At 37.6% G+C, this 21996-nt stretch overlaps 1 protein-coding gene across 9 annotated transcripts in view; it reads left to right on the forward strand.

The window, feature by feature from the left end:
• Positions 1-20435, forward strand: part of DMD (dystrophin) — a 1137868-nt gene extending 1117433 nt beyond the window's left edge. For 6 of the 9 annotated variants that reach the window (XM_085319436.1, XM_085319439.1, XM_085319437.1 and 3 more), the window contains 2 exons: positions 2126-2218; positions 17997-20435. In XM_085319436.1, coding sequence (XP_085175562.1) covers positions 2126-2218; positions 17997-18094 — 191 coding nt within the window. In that variant the 3' untranslated portion in view covers positions 18095-20435. Of the gene's footprint in view, positions 1-2125; positions 2219-10853; positions 10886-17996 lie in introns of all 9 variants that reach the window. The other 3 variants (XM_085319438.1, XM_085319442.1, XM_085319440.1) reach the window with 2 other exon arrangements.
• Positions 20436-21996: the final 1561 nt, after the last annotated feature.

Raw genomic sequence — 21996 nt, forward strand, 5'->3', positions numbered from 1 at the left:
TATATATATATTTATATATATATATACACACATATGTGACTGTAGACTGATTACACTTCTGTGTCTCCCTGCTGTTTCAAGGACAGATTACTGTAACATCTTTCCACCAGTGGTGGTGKTAAAACTTTGGTAAAAGCAGCAGCCCACTCACAGTGTAGTCTGCAGGCAGAGCTTATGCCTTGATAACCAGAAACACTTACAAAAGTTGAAAGCTCCTTTTACCTGTCCCTGTCTGTCCTATGCAAAAGCTGAATCTTTGACATTTCTCCCCTAGTTGTGTAGGTTCTCTGAGGCAGGTGAGCCAAGGGGTTGTTGCTGATCTTAAATTCATTCAGGTACCCCAAAAACATTTGAGATCCACCTAGTCCTCCAAGCCTTTTTTTAGAAACACAAATGGGGAAGACTGTTTTGGGTTAAGAGCTGTAACTGTGTTGTAAAGAAATCTTTTCTTTTGGTGAGTTGCTTGTCTGATGTCATCTTTTATTATGTTATTTAAAAGAAAGTGCTCAGAAAAATCCTCAAAGGAGAAAGAATAAAAATAACATATTTTAAATAAAAGTACAGCAGTCTTGCAGTTCTATACCATTCAATTTGTATCTGTGCTTACCGGGAAATTTGGAAATCAATGCCAAGAGCTCTTGCTGGCCAGGTCGGGAGAACCATTGACCTGTTCTTTTGATCTATAGGAGCACGTCCTGTTTACTGCAGGCCTGCTGGTTTGGTGTGCAGCCTGGGTAGAAGCAGTGAGGTCTCACTGTGAGTTTTTACTTTGACATCCATCAGGATCTAGCAAAAGGACATCTGTTTTGTTAAGGCACCTCTGTTGGTGCTACACTTGATGTGAATATAGTTCATGGTGTGAACTGATTTGTTGCGGTTCGTGAACCCAACACCATCAGAAAGCTGATCAGTAGCACTCACAACAACTCCTTCTTATACTATCAGTAGGATAAGGAAGGTTGATAAAAGGACCATCACTTACATAAATCAAGTGTTCCTTGCAGACGTTTTACCCCACATCTTTTACTGCAATAGATAAAATAGCTCTTGGCTAGTAAGTCTTGTGATACTCTTTTCCATAAGGTGAAGCAGATGCTAAGCCTGATAATAGGGAATAAACACAGTCCTGAAGTATTCCTTTAGCGTTTCTTTTAGTAGAGATTCCACTAGCATGGAGCACCAGAAATGTTTAAAGAATGTTAATGCTAACATAAAATTAGGTAATTTATTAGTCAAGTTGAGCACAGAGTCATTAATCATTTTCAAAATAATGATGTGTTTCTCTGTGGTCATTATAGCAGGCAAAACTACTTTAGTGTTTGAATAGGAATAAAATAAATCTAGTAAAAAAGGAGAATCTCACTCAATGTATTCCCTTTTCATATGCTTTATTGCTATTAGAGGCTAGGGTCTGCAGTAAAATCAGCAGATGGATTTTGGTTATTTGAAATTGTACCCCCAAAAAAGTAAAATATATTGAATTTCCCATTAAGCTACTGCYCTGTAATCAGGTTGTAGAAATTATTCAGTGGGAGAATATATTTTGCTGTATTAAACTGGTGCTAAACCCTTTTACAGTACAATTGAATGTTCTTGAAGCACCCATCTGATGCAATTAAACTGTCAGAAATATTAATACTGATGCAGATGAGAATCTTGGTTTCTACTGATTTACCCTGCTAGGCCAAGTAGTGCTAACATGAATCCAGCACTATTAGAAGGCTGCTCAACAGAAGCGCTCAAAACAGCAATTTTTTATACCATTAATAGAATAAGAGAAGATGAAACAAGACTATCATTTATATGAACTAAGTGCTCCTAAGTAGACATTTTACCCAACTTCTTTTACTGGAATAGGTTATTTCTTAAATTCTTAATGAACTAAAATCAGTTTTAATTGTTTAAAATTCATTGCTTAATTTTAATCAGCTTATTAAAGAAAAAAGAAAAAGAGAGAGAAACATTATACGCACCAAAATTCACCTTCACAATTTTGGTTGTATATTAATCAGAAAATGTGTTTCAAGTGAACAGCCTTAGCTTTATGAAGGACATGTGCAAGAGTAAGATGTTAACAAATGGTTTTATAATGGCCTAAATGTAGTGTTTGGGATTTACTTTCCAGGTGAGGATGATCTGCTCAGCCCTCCCCAGGACACAAGCACAGGTTTGGAGGAAGTGATGGAGCAGCTTAACAACTCCTTCCCAAGTACCAGAGGTAAGTACTGTTGCCCATGAGCACTTGCCAGCAAATGAGGGGGRCAGTTTTTTGAATACATAAATAGGTCAGGGATGTTTTGGGGAGAGGAGAAGAAAAAAGTGCTTTTTGTTTCCTCGGGTTTTCATGGGGTTGTGTTTTTCACTTTGTTTTACTATTGCTCTTTGTTTTCATTTTAACAGTAGCCGTAGAAAAGCTGGTCATCAGGTGTATGGATGAAACCTCTCTGAGATTTATTTTTTCCTTCACTTTTTCTTTTCTTCCCTTTCTCCAYATTCCTTTTCTCACAGCCACTCTCCTTTTCAGTCTATCTACTTGCTGATTTAGTTTTAATGCATGTCCCAGTACTTTTTTTTATTATTTCCTTGCCTTTCTCCAAGTAGAATGTTATTCTGAGTAATACTAAAGTTCTGAGTGAAAGCTCTCAAACTTTTAGCATTTAGTTCCAGAGTGATCAAGAGGGCTGCTTGTTTGTGCAGTGCATTCATGCACTTGAGTGGACAGCCACAACATTTCTTTGTGTTTCAGTTTTGTTAAAGTTCACTCCTGTTTGCTAAAGATAAGCATTTGTACTATTGGGATTTTGGGGTTTTAGCTGTTTTTTTTCATTTAAGGTAGGTATTTTCTGAACCCGGCGAAAATACTCTGCCACTAAGAAAAATTAGTTAGATTCCTGACAGGAGATGTCTGGGATGCTAGCAGCAGCAGTGAAAGAAGGCTCAGACATAAACCTTTTTGCAAAAGAAAGTCTTGGTGTCTGTTGAGACTCTACTAAGTGGATGCCAGTAGCTGCACAGACTTCTGCAGGCCTTCTTCAGGTGACACATCACCCAAAGGCTCTTCTTTACTAGAGAAGTGTCTTAACCATCCTGCTAGACTTTCAGTGGCATGAAGTTGTTTTCTATCCTTTAACTTAAAGGCAAGTTCAGGTCTCACTATGCATCATATATGAACAGTGAAGAAGGCAGCAGAAGAGAAATGATAGAAAAGCTATACAACTGCTGTAGGTCAGAAGATAAAACAGTGTAGAAAAATACTATTCAAAAAATATATAATATACTGTTCTTCTCAATATTATATGCAAAAATGTCATGTGTCCAGGCCTCATTTAACCTAGAAATTAATCATTTTAGACAGCAGAGAAAATATTTTTGAAATACAGAAATGTAGATAAAAGTGGGCTTGTTTTTAAAGTTATAGTGTACACAAGGTTCCAACAGATAGTCACTGATTAAAAAAAAAAAAAAAAAGCAGCACTATCATTTTTATAAACACATTATATTTAGGAGATCTTGATTTTGACACTCATGTCAAAATGCTAACCCTTCTCTGTGGTATCTAATTTATAATCATAGCCGACAATATTGACAAAACTTTTTTTTTTAACCCTAATTTAAAGTACAATAGAAGCAATTTAAGAAACAACAGTTAATGAATGATTTATCTAAAATACAGGAGTTAATTTCCCATGTATAAACAGACAGTGATCAATCGCTTAGAAACTACTGTTTGCTAATGAAGAATAAAAAAGGTTTTAATTTTATTCTGTTGTTGAAGAGTACAGTGCTTTCTGAATAAAACTGACAGAATATGTAGTGTCTAGTGCAAAAAAGTTCTGAAATTTTTAACATTAGTTAATATATTAATAAAGAAAGTTAAGTTGTAACTACTTGTATTTGCAATCCAGTGGTTCAAAATAATCAACATATGTAGAATGAATATATTCCTTTATTTTATTCCTCTATTCAGTACCTATGCTAGAAGTAGATTATGTGATCACAAGCATCACTGAAAAAGATTGCAAGAAATATATTGCACACGAAGAGATGATGAAAGTGGAAAAGTATTGCTAAGACAATCTCCTGCTGAGACAAATGAAAACAACATAGAATTAGTATGTTCAGCTAACAGTTTATTGCCTCAGGTAGACTGATGCAGAGAGCTTCAATTTTTCTCTGCTTAAAATATGATACCTTTATTTTTCTGTCATTGCTCTGTACAGCAGAGTCATCTCTGAAATTCTTGGTCTCTGTAACCAACCCTGTGCATGAAATGCATGTYACTGATTTCAGATTTTCGAAACACAGCTGCTCTGTGTTCTTACGTTCCTGYCTGACTAGTAGCCATGGAGGACAAAAATATTATTTAGCTGCCTGTGGAGCTGCAAGCAAAGAGGAGGCACTATATTATTGCACAGTCATCATCATCTGTCATTTCCAGCAAAGCAGGCTATAGTTAAAGTTAGAAGAGCTTCTGATGCAACAGTCAGGAGTAGGTATAGGGGTCAGAGAGAATCAGGCTTCATACAGAACTTTTCTTTTTGGCCTGGTTAAATAACTGTTGAGCTGGGGCAAAATACATATGTTCCATTTTCTTTGGCTACGCAATATAAGATTAGTTTATCTCGCRGAAAAAGTCATTCACTCTTTTGTGAGATTTATCTTAAGTTTTTAGTTAAAGAGATTAGGCCCTCATTTCATTAAGTTTCTCTATTCTTTGTGATAAAATCTTACCATTTGCATGAATGCTAGGTTTGTCTAATTGCCTTTGACTGAAGAATAGGAAGGGTCAGACCTTCTCTGCAAAAAACTAATTTGTCATACAGCCAATTCAAATGGCTTTCCAGTCACTGGATAATACAGAAGGCTCTTGACATTGTCAGTTTTACTGAGATTTTATGCAAATTTCAATTACTGGAGTTTTCTTCTACTCCTGTTTTAATGAATAACTGATATTCAACTGGTATTCCGTAAACAAAACTTACTTCCACAGATAAYTTGCCACAGCATCATTTAGTCTTTTCATTGCTCCCTTCAGTCAGATTCCATATGCATCACGGTTTCTGCTTATGGTTTATAAAACTGCAGAAAGGAGAAAAGGAAACAAGGCTGACTAGTTGCAACAGACACTGAGTCAGGAGCTGTTGTGCTTTTAAGATGTACACATTTATACCTCATATTTCCAATCTTTAATAAAAGATCAAAGTGTAGTTGCAGAAGAGTTAAAGCAGTCTTGCAAAGCAGCCTGAAAAGAGAGCTACTTCAGGAGGATTCAGGAGTAGTGGAAATAGTATTTTATTTCTTTCTGCTACAGGTTGCATCAAATCTCAGGCCATTAGTACATAGGAAGAAACAGGACAATGAGCCCCAAAAAACAATGAGCATAGATCTGTAAAGAAATAGATTTTCCTGTATTAATTCTTACTAAGTAGAATTACAAAACTGTCAGAGGCAAGAAATACAATCATCCCTGTTTTGCATTCAGAAGCATATTTAATTCAAGAGCTTATGAAATATTATTTGAAGGATGAATTAAAGTTAACTTATACCAAGTGTACCATATGTAATGCATACTATTTTTGAGAATTAAAACTAAAAGGAAGATAGATTAAATGCTCACAATTGACTAGTGTTAGGAATAGCTTTGTTTACTTCTATACTAATGCTTTAGAAGGAGAAATCTGCTCTAATATTCATGGACCATGCAATTTGGCAGAAGCTACAAGGGACATAATGTTCATGGAAACCAACCTAGATTGAAAGTCAGAAGACAATCACAAAATGAGATCCAAGTACAGGAAATATCCATACAGATAACCTGAAACGTACACATGTCATTAATGGAAGAAATCTGGGAATGTATTAAAAGGCCTGGGAAGTTACTGGCAATACATTAAACGTGGTTTTGCCTTTTGGCCTGTAAAAATAAGGAGGTTAAATTTTAAGCTAAATGTTCAGCTGCAGCTTATCACAGAGTTGGGAGTGATGTACCTTCTGAACCAGGAATATAATCCTGATTATCTCATTACCATTAAGATAACAACAAATTGGAGGATTTCAGAATAATATGACAAGAACAAACTGGACTCTGGAGGCTTTGATTTATGAGAAAAGTTCAAAGAACTGAATAAGTAATGAATAGAGAAAAGGAATGAATTTCTATGCCGGGGTACACAGRAGTATAACTAAGCATCACAGGATTACAAATTAAAAATACTTCATATAAGTATCAAAAACATGTGGAGAGTTAGATTTTATAGGGTCATGAAATAGAATCCTAAGACAAATAAAAACTCTTATTTTGGACTTCTGAAAAAAATTCAATAAAATATAGTTGTAACTAATCTTCACTCATCTAGAGATAGATTCATTTTGATTATGAATTTTTCTAAGTTTTTGCTACATAYAGTTGTGTTAAGGACATCGGGGCTTGACAGCATTTATTTTGAATTGATTTTAGAGAATCATTGTATTTGTATTAAACCTGTTGTGTCGTAGGCGTCTGTAAGGAGATCTCAGATGAAATAAYCTGTGTTCCTTTATAACTTTTACAGCTTTGTTTTTTCTTCAGTTCAACCTTTTAGCAATTTTTAGCGTTTCCTAAGTAGCCTGTGGCCTCCATGCTCCTTGCACAGCTGGCTATTAGTGCTAAAAGCTGTTTAATTTTTGTAGAGGGAAATTCTGCTGAATACCTGATGATTGCTGTACTTAAAGATTTTTTTTCTTTCTTTTAAATCTATACAGTTTCCCATCCATTTCGCCTTTACTTTGCTGCTCCCAGCCAATTCACAACTGCTACAGCTGCTAGAAGCAGCAGCTGTGCTAATTCAAAACAGATGTCAAAGCCAGAGGTCTGACATTTAGTGGAAATCTACTATTAAATAGTGGTTTATTTAACCCTGCTAGATAATGGGCCACAAGGGAAAATATTTTCACACTTTACTAGTGTCTAAACTATTAAGTTTTCAGGGAGTTAGTTCACAAAAAGTGAGACTGGCTTCACAAAGGAGCAGCAGGACAGCATTCTTAAAGCTAAATATAGCTCTGTTGGAGCATTAGTGGCAAACCAAGTTGGACCCACTTCAGGTGGATCTTGTGGTGGATCACACCCTATTTTGTGGCTATGGTTTTGGGAGAAATGCTTTTTATGAATGAAGCTCAGAGGAGAATTTGGGGAACAGAAGACCCTGAGCTAGCTGAACTCCATGATAAAGCATCTCATGATTTTGATGCAAAGACATTCTTCAGGGATAGTGAAGAAGGGAAAGCAATGAAGTGCTCATTGGCTTAAAAGGCCGTGGTAGCATGTGGAAAATATAGGGGAGGGTCAGTGCTCGCAATGAACATTTAAYATGGTACTGTTTAATACAGATGTTGCATTAAGCAGTTAAATTAACAGATCCCACAACARTAAATAAATGACACTAAGAACAGCCTCATCTCTTAAAAGGTTTGTTTCTATTTTTATCTCATCCACATGAAAACATACCACATACATTCTCTCCTCTCACCATGCATCAGCCAGATCCTGCCATGAATATTCACAAATTGGACTAGTAACTTTCATCACTGAAAATACTGCAGTTTCTTTTGTTCTGATAGTAAAACAACTTACTGTTCAAACTTCTAATTTCACATTTTACTGAATCAGTGGAAGAATAGTCTTGAACTACCGTACTGTAGGGAATGCTTGAAATCTTCCTCCAACTGAGCCAGCCTGGCCACTTCTGGAGTGTATCCCTCTGTGCTGTGGTACTTCAGACCACATCAGTCAGCCTGAGTGACCAAGGTTACTTACGACCCTCCTTTGGCACAACAGTACTGTAGTGGCTGAGCTGCTTGCACATGCTCCTTCTGGGATAATGATGGRGAAGACTAGATCTTTTTCAGCTGATAATACTAAGTCCTTACGTAATTAGAGAATATATTGATGAATTTTACAAAACTTAAAACAACTTTTTTTAAAGAAAACAATACTATTTGTTGATTATCTTCCCCCTGCTGTCCCCTCTCTCGTAACAGAGTTGTGTATGGTGGGAGCAGTGCAGTAGATGCTGTATGCTTTGTACGCTGTGCTTTGACCTGAAACTGCGTAGATGCGTGAARTTGTCATTGGTACCTGTGCCTTCAGGATTGATTAGGACTCCCCACCTTTGCGGTGCTATAATATAATGGATTTCAAAAAGAAAAAAAAAAAAGAAAAAAATCCTCTGTAGAGAGAACTCTTGTTTTGAGCAGGATTAGTACGTTAATACCTGCTTAGGTATCTGTGGTTTGTGCATCAGTATTTTGTATCTTACAGAATACAAAGTTTTTGAACTGCTGTGATACAGCCAATCCCATTCCTCTGCAGTTTATACCAAACCATACTCCTTACCTTAAAACTTAGAGACATGCATTCATTCATATGCAAAGATGAAAATAAAGTAAAATCCACTAAACCCTTTTTAATCTTCTTCCAAAGGAAATTAACTATTACTACAATAGTGCTACTCTTCGTTGCTTGTAACAAAGTCTAGGGCTGGTTACTCGCCACAGACTTTCCTCAGAAGCTGTTTTGTGTGAAGTAGTGCTATCCAGGCTAGTTTTGAATACATTCATTTGAAGTGGAATCCAGTCTGTCTCATATATATATATACTTAAATTAGGCACTGCCTAGCTGAAATATTAGATGCCAGTGCAGACAGGTAGGCATCTCTGAAGACCTGTGGAAGGATCGAGTATTTTGAATGTAGGTAATTCCTCCTCTCCTCTAGACTCAAGCATGACAATATTTTGCCAGATTTCTTTCCTGCCCAACACCCAACTGCAGTTTTTGGAGATCTTGGGTAGACTGTGCTTACCCTGGAGCTCTATCTCAGAAGGCCAAAGAGTGCAATGGATTTTTTCAAGGATTTTCTGTTACAGGCTTTTTTATCAATGAAAAACTCCTTGAGAGGCATTTTTTGAGCATGCATGGTTCCTGAGCTAGGCACCGAAAGAGGTTGCAAGCTGGGCAGGGACTCTATATAGTCTTAGAAAGATAGGGCAGGGCAGGCAGAATGGACTATGCTCAAGTCTTTCATAGGTTTTAGCAACCTTGGTTCCAAAGTAGTCAGGCCSTGGGTGACAGGAACAGACCTTTAATTAATAAAAGCTGTCTAACCAGAACAGCACAAAACTCTGCGTGGAGACAAGTGTAGCCTGTCAAGATATAGGCCAAGCAAGACTATGGTGAAGTCCTTAAAAGCGAAGCTACTTGTTGAAGCTAGCGGTCAGTCTCGTGCTAATGCTTCTGCATCACCATCATGTGCAGTACAGACATAGTCGAAGCTCCTCCTAGAATCAGAATAAATACCCACATACAGAACAGGATTTAGAATGCACTATTATCATTTCTAGTAGTAAATAAGCTATTAGGAAGAGGGACAAGGGAAGGAAGGGGAAAAAAGACTGTGTTTGATAAATCATAACTGTCACATCCAAGGCTCTTCACAGGTTATCCCCTTCTTTTCTATTACCTTTATTTTGTACTTGAACAGTGGCCCTAACCTGTGATTGATCAGTGATGCCATTTACTTCTGCCTTGCCTTCCTTCCTGTTACCTGTGTTGCTATGTTTTCAGTTCAATACCTCAGCTATCTCTGTTGCTGACCTTCATTTTGCTCCCTGTAAAAAAATCTGCAAAGTTATTTGTGGTCTTTCTTTCCTGCCTTCTGCAGCAGGCCCTGATGCCTAAAAAAAACTTTGACAGCAATTAGGTTGCTTCTATGCTGACCTGTGCATATTCTTTCATTTGTATTTCTCTCTCTCTCTCTCTCCATTGTCGTATACATTGTTTCAGTTACTATGTTTACAATAACTCTGGGGCAAWAATCATCCTCTTTGATGGACAGCATCTGCCTCAGTGCCTTTCTTGACTAGGACTAAACGTCTGATAGTCTAGTCTGAAGATAGCAATATTTTATTGACATGGGTTGTATGATGGGAAAGAGGGGGATGTTTCTAGTGCTGATTGACACCTGACTTTCTTTTTTTTAAACAAATAGACTACAATAAGTATTTGAGAAAAATCTATCTAATCAAAGTATGACTTCGTTGAAGGCTTGTAAGGACCATTGTTTCAGCTTAAAGCCATTACTAACTTCAGTTTTGTCAGTGTATCTTAAAAGTGATGAGAAACTTGACTTTTTTTCCCCTTTGCTTGCTTTTCTTCCCCTCTTTCTCCATGCTGCCCAAGTTTTACAGTGCTTGCAGATTAACTTCTTGGGAAAATCTTCAGTGGTTTATTTATCTTGAATGTGAGAACAGGATTTCATAGTGTTAATATTCCAATTTAAAAGCTTTAGTGTAAATGTGCGTGTGTGTGTATATATATATGAATATATAAATGTATGTGTATATGCATGCATGTATATATTCATATATGTGTATGTGCATGTAAGCCGTAATAAACTGTAAAGTTTTCAAATGAATTAATGTTGACATCAAGAGAAACATGATTTTACCTGTAATGTCTATTGTGGAAGTATTAAAACTGACAATCTGCATGCTCAGAAAATGAATTCAGGTTTTTGTTTGCCACCCTTATCTTCAACTGAAAAGGCTGTAAGTTGATTTTAGTAGTTTTCTGAAATATATTTGTTAGGCTAAAACCAAGCATCAGTTTACAGAACTATTCYTCAATAAATGAGGTCAGAGTCATCAGAGGATTTCAGTGCACTTTCAGGTTTTTTTTTAAAGCAGAAATATGTTTATTTTATATTAAATTCCTAAATAGAAATTCAAGTTTCTCTTATAGTATAAAATATATATATTCATGTGTGTTTTTGTTTCTTTTCTGATATTTTTACCACTTCCTCTCTCTGTTCCCAAAGGAAGAAATGCCCCTGGAAAGCCAGTAAGAGAGGTTAGTGAGATGCAGGCTCACTGCCATGGCTTCTGTTTGTCACATCTTGCTTTCTGTGCCCAGCATGCGTGTGACGGGCACATGGGTTTGCTTTGATTCTTTTGAAGGGTGGGGGTTATTTTTTGTTTTTACTTCTGTTTGTTTTTGCTGAGTGCATTTCACATGTGTGCTCTAATAATACTGTACCTCTCAACTTTCAATGGAGGTAGTGTTAGCTCAGGGATGTGTTTTTTCTTGTATCCTCCCACAGATGGAAACTCAGGAATGGGGAGGATAAAACAATAGACTGAAGCTAAGCCTTTCTATGCGATATATGATCAACAAATGTGTTGCTGTCGCTGACTTCTGTTATGTTATTCTCATGTTGTTATATGTAAACAAGATAGAGAGGTCCATGGCCCTCACTATTCTGCTTATATACCTGCAATTTTTTTAATGTATATTTACCAATGTACAAACCATGATCTCCRGTAATTAAAGTCAATATTTTTTTCTTTTGCTGTAGAACAGTGAGAGTTGAGAGGTATAAGGGATTCAGGTTTTGATTTACTGATACACTTTTGCATAATGGAGAATTCTGCTAACATTCACAAACTCCACAGTGTTGTATTTAGCAATGTAAATTGTTATGGTATTCACTGTGTGCTTTAGACATGATCGGTTTGATGCTAAAGTAGAGTCTAGAATTTGTACTTTGCTGCTTATTAATGGAGGAAAATGTTTTGTGCGGTGTTGTTATAGCACGTTTTAAAGTATTTCCAAAGAGCCTTTATTTTTCATCTGTGAAACTGTTCTTCACTCTCCAACCCAGTATACTGTTTGAAAGATGATTTGCTAGAGAAAATTATTATTAAAATATTCAGAGACTGCCTGAGTGCAATTGCAGGTAGCTATGAAATGACCTTTCCCGCCCAGATGATATTTAGTGTGGGTGAGGCRAGAATTGAAGGTGACCCAGCTCACAAATGTACATCTGCTTGGAGTGGAGAGAGGGGCTCATGAAAACACACAACAATGGGTTTTTTAGCTGCGTTGTTGTGAACCCCCAATAATTGATAGGCTATGCTGTATAAGCTAGGATTTYTTGTAGTATGGTTCCCTCAAATGCAATGGTTCTCTGCATTTGCTGTAGAAGCTTGCACACATCCAGAGCTATTCTGAGGAGTAAGATCCTCAGTGCAGATACATCTGTTCTCAAGTGTCAGGTACCTTCATAGTGATCAAAAAGAGTGCTTGAGATGTCATTAAACAGATTATATCAGTTCAGAAATTCTGTGGGATTGTTTTCATGTTCAATACATCGCATTATTGGCCTGAAAGTTCTGAGAATTGCTCTCCAATTCAACAGAGCAGATTGGTGATTTCCATGATCCTCATTCATATTTATATATATTGTTAAGAAAAAGTTCTACTGCTTAGGGTATATTTCACACAATTAAAAAAAAAAAAAAGTTTAAAAAATGTGCAATTTTTCAATTGGATTCCAGTAGTTTAACCCTAAAAATGTTGACTTCTTCAGTGAATTGCCTAGCACTCTCCAATTCTATTTGTGCTTGCTGGCAGTTCCAGAGGGTGCTTAGTAACTTGCAGATCTCAATATAAAACACAATTCTCTGCATGCTTATGAAGTATGTGAGCTGATTTATAGAATAGCTTTTGCTTTATATGTGAATACATTTGTGCAAAGTCAGATCATGCAGTTTTAAACCCACCAGACTATGTTTTGATCCCATTACTCACATTAGGTATTGGCTTCATGAGTAATCCCATGGATTTCATGGCATTACTCGATATGAATAAGGGTATCAAAATCTGAGCTGCCAACAGGAAGGATTTTTCTTTTATGGGAGAAGAGTTAGAAATCTGTTCTGCTGAAATAGACACTGCATTGTGTTGGGGTTTCTTAATTTACTTTCTGTCCGCTCTTTACAGTCCAAATACTCCACATTTATTTCTGTGACAAGTTGTAGTGTGAGATTGATACTCAATTTCTGTGTCCTCAACCAAGGGCCTTAATTCCAGTATGGTTTCTAAAGCAAATTCAGCAGATATGAAACACATCCTTCTATATGTGACCAGAAATGATATAGTTAACATCTGCAGAAATAGATATCCCCTGCTTTAAAAGCAAATACACCTGTGTTAATGTTTCTTCCATTTTATAAGACTAAGGTAAAACTATCTATATCCATTTTGAGCTTTATTGCTGCATTTTAAAGTGTGCTGAATTTTTTCTTAAACAGTATCGGCTCTTAACCTTTCAGTGCCTCAAGCATGGAGAAAACTTCTTCAGCTTTAACATTAAAGAAAATGAATTAATGACTTCTTTGGCTGAATTAGATTAAAAATATTAATACCAATGAGTGGAAAGCTATGGTCTGTATTTTAAAAGTGGTTTTGGGCCAATATTTTTCTCATTTGCGTCTTAATTTAAAAATGTCAGTACCTTATATTTGAGTCTCACAGAGGCCAAACAAGCAAGTATTCAACAGAAAAAGCACAGCTATGTAGAAACAGGCAGTGTATTTGAGCTCTTAGGTATAATTTAGGTAAAGAAAAGGATGCATTCATTACACATACAGTGTCAGGAAATGCCTGCATATGTCATTCCCAAACATTTACAGTCTTGATTGTCCAAGATGTTACTCCTATGTGCAAAAGAGGCAAAATCCTGACCCCAGTCACTCAACCACTGGTATTTTTCCCCTGCACCATTAAAAAGAAGTGTTTAACATGACTGCCATTGAAAGGGAGCTTGGAAGCTAAGGAAGGCACAGCACAGGGGAAGCCAGCTCCTCAGTTCTTGGACAGATGTCAGAAAAAGATTCATGTAAAATCTACACCTTACTCTTCTGTATAGATCAGTTAGGAGCAGGTGAAGTACTACAAATCTAAGTCAGACTCCTTTTCTAATCTGCTTCTGGTATGGTTAAAAGGAAGCCCAGGTAAAAGGACTTCTGTCTTTTATTGTGTGTTACAAGACTCTACACAGGCTAGCGACTTCAGTAATGCTAATGTTGTTCCGGTGCTAAGCACCTTTCCTCTGAAGCATGAAGGAGCAGGGGAAAGAACAAACCTGAAACTTGGTAGATGTCATTAGAAAAATACAGAAAACTCAATGAGACTGTGTAATGGAAGGCTTAGTTTTGGCTACTGCAGAAAAATCAATATAGCATCATGACCCAGTGAGTTCTAAACCAATATGGAAGCTTGCTGGACCCAGTGATACACCCTATTCCTCTACTGGAGGAATGACTATGGGTGCAAAGCTGACAGAGGCGAATGTAGACCAGCTCCAGAGCCACCATTGTTCAGAGCTCTGCTGCTTAACTTAAACCAAAACTGGTGGTGGTGCAATGACACCCAGCAGATTCACTAGCTGAATGGCTGAAGCACAGTTACATTGCCCGCTGTCCTTGCCCATCCACCTATCTCGTGACTGTGGTGGAAGCTGCAGTCCCCAGGCTGTTGCAGTTTACAATCCAGCTATTAACATAAACTCARATCAGTAGTGGTTTATGGTTGTGCCCTGAATTGTAAACTTGGATGGCTCAGGGACAAGCACATGACTGTTAARCTTTTCTGCAGAGGAGATTATAACCTGTGCTGGGAAGACAGCATGGACGATGTGGGAGGGGTGGGAGGTCATATCTCCTTAATCACTGCAGCATTGCTCTCTGCAGCGTTTCTGGAGGCAGATCAGATTTGAAGCATGATTATTTCAAAAACACAGCAGCAATTAAAGAAAAAAGAAAAAGCTCTAGCACACATTTCTGTACTTTTTCTGCATGAAGAGTATGTCTAGGGATCTCTGAATTCTTAAGGTTTTCTTGGCCCRTGCTTTAGTTACCTCTATAATTTAATAGTTCTAAAAGACTTTTTAAAATAATTTTATATTTTTGGATTGGAGCTATTCTTTCTAGACATAGATTCTTTTGTAAAATGGGCTTGCCTTTGTTACCTTTGCAGCTCTGTGACTGATAGATAAAAAAAAAATTATTAACAAGTACTAAATGTTTCTGAAGATGAGGTTTTGTGGTTTAGGTTGGTATAAATCTATAGAATGGTGATCAGTCTTCCTGAGCTGAAAATGAATAATGTTGGAGTCCCTGAAAAGTGTGGGGATCCCATCATTGTTTCTACATGTAGCAGATCACAAAATAGCTGAATTAGAGATTATGAGCCTGCAACCAGTATTACCTCTCATTGCTGTTTACCCAGCATCTTGATACCTTCCTTTCTCGTGTCTGTGAACTGCTGCAGGTGAGAGAGAAGAAGCAGCAGCACTTTTAAAGCCTAGAGGCTGCTTGAAAGTAGCTTGTGGAGTCAGAATATTTATGAGGATGCCATAGATTATGCAGGTTACACCAAGGTTATTCCAATAAAGCCTTGATAGTACATGCTGCAAATAYACCTAAGCATGTCAGAATTTCAGACAAGTAGACCAAACCAGTGGCAATTATGTCTCTGTTTCCATAAGCATCTCCCATCTAAAATATGTTGCTGTTTTCCTATTACTTTGTCCAATTCTGCTTTTCATGGTGCAGTTCGCTGGACTGGTCTCAGCCAGAGGGACTGCACTATAATAGAGTTAGATTAAGATTAAGGRGTGTTACTAGAATTGCGTGTGAAAGATTATTCTAGCATTTAATTACAATCTGTGTGGTGCAGGCAAGAGGTATTATTCGTTACATCTAAAATAAATGTGGTAGCATACACTTACTTTAAGCTATATTTTGACTTGACAGGAATTTTTCATATACAATTACTATATATTTTGATGAGCCAATTATAAATTGTTGTTTAGAATGAGTAGGATGGTTATTCATTAATGATTTATATATGCAGCTACTGTTTGATGCATCAATTTATCTGTATATTAGTATTARTACCAAGAAGTCATCATATTAGAACCAAATATTTCTTTATATTGATATGTGGCAAACTGTGCCATAGCTCCCCAGAAAATGGACAAACTGCCAAGTAGTTAACATTTAGATAGGGAACATTTTTAAAGATGTTGTGAATACTTGAAAAAGTCACTCAAAAAAATCAGAATTTGAATGTGAAAAGTGGTAATTGTTCTCCTTAAAAAAATGGCTCTGGGTATTTTCTGAGGTCATTTTTTTCTATTCCATAAGTGGTGGTGAATATTAACTAACGTCACTCAGCTTCTTGGTACTGAAAAATGTCAGCAACACATGATTACCATAATATTTAAATATTTGGAAGAGTATAGTCTTTACCGTATTTTTAGGAATTTGATTTACCCCACACGAAAGATTTATTCCTGTTGCTAGAAAAAAACAGTTGTGTCAGGAAAAATGACCYTGTAGATAGGGCAGTGTTAACAATCAGGTTCTTCATGTACTTCACAGATAGGGACTGTGACATCTGTATCCTGGTTACCTTGGTCATATCCTTCTTCATTTGGGTACTCRTTCCTCATGGACCATGCCGAGGGCTCAGGAGCCAGACTACTACAAAGCGTCTCTGTGAAACACTGTTGTGGGCAGACAGTGTTGCACCTTCAATRCTTCTCCAAACACTCTATCACAAGTAATCCCATAGAGTAAATCAACCCCCTCAGGCCATAGCAACTTAGTTTGTTGAGTAATACTTCCCCTGTTGCATGTTTCCAGTTTCTGGCACCCAGCAGCTTGAATTGGAGGTCACATGCACTTCTTTCATTTAAATAACTCTTGTGAGACATTTCTTCTGTGATTTTTTTCTRACTCATTTATATGTTTGGCTTCAACATCAGCCTGTGGCGATGAGTGCTGTAATGTAATTATGTGCTGTGTAGAATATAATTTCCTTCTGCTTGTTTTAAAACCTATCTGATCATTCTTCTTTGTCCTTGAAAGAAAACTGGAATGCTCAGTCCTTGGTTTGGATGTCCATATTTCCTGCTTTTCTAGATCATATTCTAGTTCATATTCCATCTTCAGTCATATTTTTTCAGGGGTTTGAACCCAGTTGGGATCCAGTTGTTTAAACCACTTTGCCTCTGTCATTTGAGAGGCCAGAGGGGATATGAGACAGTCGTATAGGACTGCAGGTCTGACACAGGACTTGCAAGAGACCCACGCTCTTCTGAACAGCTGGGTGCAGGGAAGGCCAAGTGCCTAGAACGGCACTCGAGCCTACCTTTAGGCAACATCTCCCAAGTCTGCCTAGTCTCTAACTGTGTTGAAGCCAGTCCATACTGCTGGTAGCATTGCTACCAGTCCCGTTCCAGCTGTGCTAACTTTTTGTCTCCAGAATTCTGCTCCACATTTATATAATGTTTTTGTGTAGAAGGTTTACATGTTATGGTTATATTGTCTCTGGACTTTACAGTGGTTACTGGTAAGGAGAAATGCACAAATAAACCACTGGATGGTAGTTACTTGATAGCTATGAGATCTTTGTTTTTGCTAAACTGCTGTCTGAAAGGCAATAGATTTTATGAAGAAGACAGAATGAACTGAATTATACAACCATTTAGTTTGGTCACCATTTTAGGTACCCGTGCAGATATCCTGTTGGCAGCTCTTCACTTTTTAATGATTTGGTTGAATACTGCTGATTTGTATGTTTCTATTTTTTTTCCTTGATAGAATCTTGAATGGTCAGACATCTGTAGCACCAGTTAGAAACCGTTCTGTGATGTCAGGGGATTTAAGAGTTGCTTTTGGTGAACATTCATAGTAATAATACAGCTTGATCACCATTGGGTTTTTGAAGATGCCAGTAGTTTCCTTTATACTGAAAGTATTTTGGGTTCTTTAAAAGATTTGTAACAGTTATAAAGAAAGACTGTAAACTAATGTGTGTTTTATAAAAATAATTGCTTATAGTCATGAGTCATATGTCAATATAGTTTGCCTTAACCATTCAAGCTGGTACTGTGGTTAGTTTTTCCAAAATCAACAACTTTTGCTAATGATGACCTATTATACTCATCCAGGAGACTTCTGGAAACAGTACTCTGTAGTGTATTTAACTAGGGATATATGGAAAGCTGAAGTTACGTATATGTGCTTAGCCTTTTCTGTAAAACGTTCCTAACAACCTACTGCCTTATCTTTTTAATTTCGTGTCCTCTTTTTTTGACTTTGTTTTTCAGGCAACAATGTAGGGAGCCTTTTCCACATGGCAGATGACTTGGGAAGAGCAATGGAAACCTTAGTTACAGTCATGACTGATGACAAGGTGTTAGAATAGCAAGATGTGTTTTACAACTTCAGGCGTCCCGCATGATTTTTATAATATTCATACTACAAAGAGGATTAGACTGTAAGAGTTTACAAGAAAACAAATCTATATTTTTGTGAAGGGTAGTGGTACTATACTGTAGATTTCAGTAGTTTCCTAAGTCTGTTACTGTTTTGTTAACAATGGCAGGTTTTACACGTCTATGCAATTGTACAAAAATTATAAGAAAACTACATGTAATATCTTGATAGCTAAATAACTTGCCATTTCTTTATATGGAACGCATTTCGGGTTGTTTAAAAAAAATTTATAACAGTTATAAAGAAAGATTGTAAACTAAAGTGTGCTTTATAAAAATAATTGTTTATAGAAASCCCCTTAAAAACACAAAAAAAAATACTGAGGCAGTGCATTTGTTTAGCATCATTTCAGCTCTGTAACTGCATCAGAGAGAGATTCATGTTCTGTGTTCTTTTCCTTGCCAATCAAAAAGAAAAAATATATATTTCCTGCAGCAACACAAAAACAGCCGACTTGCATCATTTCTTGTTGTTTTTGGCTGACTAGAACTGGCTTAAAAAAATCTCCTGGACTTCCAATGAAAGTAGTTATTCACCTCTTTCCAATAAAATTGAGAATTACATCCGTCATAGAGCTAGTTTGCAATAATTAAGTGAAAGAGCACATTACATGACAGCCTGCAAAAGAAATAATTTWAAAAAAAAAGAAGGGAAGGGAAAGGGAAGAATTTAGTGACTATCCTCCACATCAGCTGACTAAGTTCCTGAATGTTATTAGTAAAGAAAYGTAGAAATTGCCTTACCGGATTAAACCTTTGGACCTTACTGTTTGGTCCCTTGCTTCCATGAGTGGCCAGCGCCCAGTGCTTCAGCAGAAGTTCGCCCCAGCTCTGCCCATCCACTGTTGCCCTCAGCGACACTTTTGCTGTACCTGAGAGAAGAAAGGGGGCCATTCCTTCCCGACTCCTTGCATGGGATCAACTTCTGGTGTGAAGCACAAGGAGATCACTCACAGAGCATCTTAGCTTGTGTAGCTACCTATGTTGTTCATGAACATAAAGCTACTTGATTCTATGGATAATACAAACAGATTTCCACACTCCCTGACTCAGCCTGCTATAGCAGCTGGTCCCAAGGAGCTGTAACACAGCAAGCGACCTTTGGGAAAGGCTGTGGAGGAATTACTGCTGTTCTTATATGTGTATGGTGATCAGGTGAAGGTAGCCACACTGCTCCGTAAGATATTTATCGTCAAAACAAGGATCCTGATACTTTGTCCCTCCCTGTTTCTCTCTACAAGTAATACCGCACAATTAACAATAAAGTGAGAAAGAGAGAAACTGATAGACAAACAGATTAGCCAGTTTAACTGCAGCTCATCAGAGGTAGGCTTAGGTGAGAGGTGCTGTCAGCAAAAGCTTTACCACTTCATCTTCTTTACCAGCTTTTAATTTTATCTTAGAGTACATAGAAACACACCATCTGACTTTATATTGCAAGAGTAAAATCTGTTACCTCTTCTTGTATGAAGTGTAATTAAACTTGGGAAAGATTTTATTTTGAATGCTAGTTAACATTGAACATGGCTAGTCATGCTATTTCTACCTCACTTTGGTTTTGTGGTGTTCCTGACAATTACATACAGATAATGTAACATCATCACCACTTGTCCATTGTGTGAACAGGTCTCATCATTTAAATAATAATAATTTACATAAAGTAAGTACAATCCCCCCAAACATCTGCTTTCACGATAAAGAGCTTTTTTAACACTCTACTACAGTAGGAACCCTGTGCATTTCTTGTAGTCTTTTTTTATAAGAAGATTTAAATTGAGATCTGAGAAAGGAATGTGTTTCTTTTTTCTTCTTTATCTGTTAAACTTTCTCTTCAGAAAATTGGAGGAAAATGGATTGCACGGTTGTTTTCATCAGGGTTTTGTTTGTTTTACTTTCTTGATCTTAGTTTTGGAGTGAGTCTGTCAAAAATATTTAAAAAGTTGAAAGCTTTATCGCTGCTTTTTAAAGCATAATTTGGGAATTATTTCATATTCCTTATAACAACAAAGTATTAAACTGTAAAACATAATCAGTGTAACTGAATACGTAAATACCATATGGCATGTTATTTCATTGTTAGTACTGGTTTATTACTTGAGTATCATATATTGTGTTTTAACACCAACACTGTAACATTTACTAATTATTTTTATAACTTCTGTTTTACTGCATTTTTCACAACATATCAAATTTCACCAAATATATGCCTTACTATTGTATTATATACTGCTTTACTGTGTATATCAATAAAGCACGCAATTATGTTATAAAGGTGTAGTGTTATTACTGGGGGTCAGCATTCATCTTGTGCATCACTTTTGCACAGATAGTGTTAGGTATTGATGATATGCACAGCACATCATACTGCCAATTTATGATGAATACTCCGTTCCTCAGATATGTATGCAGCAGACTGCCAATGCAGAGTGCCAATGACAGTACTCAAGATCTGACTGGAGGATAAAAGAGCCTCTTCCTGGTTTTGTTTTTTCTCTCCATTAACACTTTGGGCAAAGCAGAAGTGACTTCGAGCAAACAGGCTGTTTTATGGAAACAGTGTGTTCTGCTTCAGCAGTAGGCAAAATTCGGTTCCATCCATGAACAGTTTTGTTCCGTGAAGCGACTATAGCATTTGCATTGCTAGAAATTGCAAGATTATGCTTGCCCMCATCCTCACTGCCTCGCTCTCAAAATATTTCTATGCACCTGAGTTTTTATCTAGAGACATTATCATCCTGACATACTGATAGCGACATTAAACTGTGATGTTGGCTGCTGCTGTTTGTTCTGTCTTGATAATGTACAGTGGCAGGGCAACCTGTGCTTTTCAGAGGTTGTCAGTCCTGTGCTTTCTGCTTCATCTCAGAAGCAAGATTCAGATGAATCAGTGAATGACCAAGTTTAACACTGCTTCACTGCCACCAAGCATAATACTGTCTAACCCCTCTTTCGGGGGATTTGGAAAGTGTATTCCAATCAAAGAGAGGTTGATCATAAACATCTCATATTTAAGCACAAGAAACATGCATAGATTTTAATCACCAAACTTCACTCAGTGGTATCATGTTTCTGTCTTTGGGTTATCTTTCACAGAATCACAGAATTGTTGATGTTGGAAAGACTTCTGGAGATGATCTAGACCAATCCCCCTGCACAAGCAGCTCTTGCAGCCTTTCCTCATAGGGGAGATGCTCCAGTCCTCTGATCATCTTCATAGCCCTATGCTGGACTCTCTCCTGTAATTCCCTGTCTCTCTTGTCCTGGGGAGCCCAGAACTGGACACAGTACTCAAGATGAGGCCTCCCCAGGGCTGAGTAGAGGGGCAAGATCACCTCCCTCGGCCTGCTGGCAATGCTCTTCCTAATGCAGCCCATGATTCCATTGGCCTTCCTGGCCACAAGGGCACATTGCTGGCTCATGGTCAACTTGTTTTCCACCAGCACTCCCCAGTCCTTCCCTGCAGAGCTGCTTTCCAGCAGGTCAGCCTGCGCAGGACCCTACACTTSCCTTTGTTGAACTTCATGAGGTTCCTCTCTGCTCAACTCTCCAGCCTGTCCAGATCTCTCTGAATGGCAGCACAGCCTTCTAGCTGATGCATCAGCCACTCTTCCCAGTTTTGTATCATCAGCAAACTTGCTGAGGAGGCACTCTGTCCATTGATGAAGAAGTTGAACAGGATGGGACCCAGTGCTGAGCCCTGGGGAACTCCACTAGCCACAGGCCTCCAACTAGACTCCACACCACTGATGATGACCCTCTGAGCTCTGCCTTTCAGCCAGTTCTCAACCACCTCACTGGCCACTCATCTAACCCACACTTCCTGAGCTTCTCT

The sequence above is a fragment of the Rhea americana genome, unplaced genomic scaffold (genome assembly GCF_003343005.1).
Source record: "Rhea americana isolate MKP2758 unplaced genomic scaffold, rheAme1 scaffold_59, whole genome shotgun sequence".
Taxonomy (NCBI): Eukaryota; Metazoa; Chordata; class Aves; order Rheiformes; family Rheidae; genus Rhea; species Rhea americana.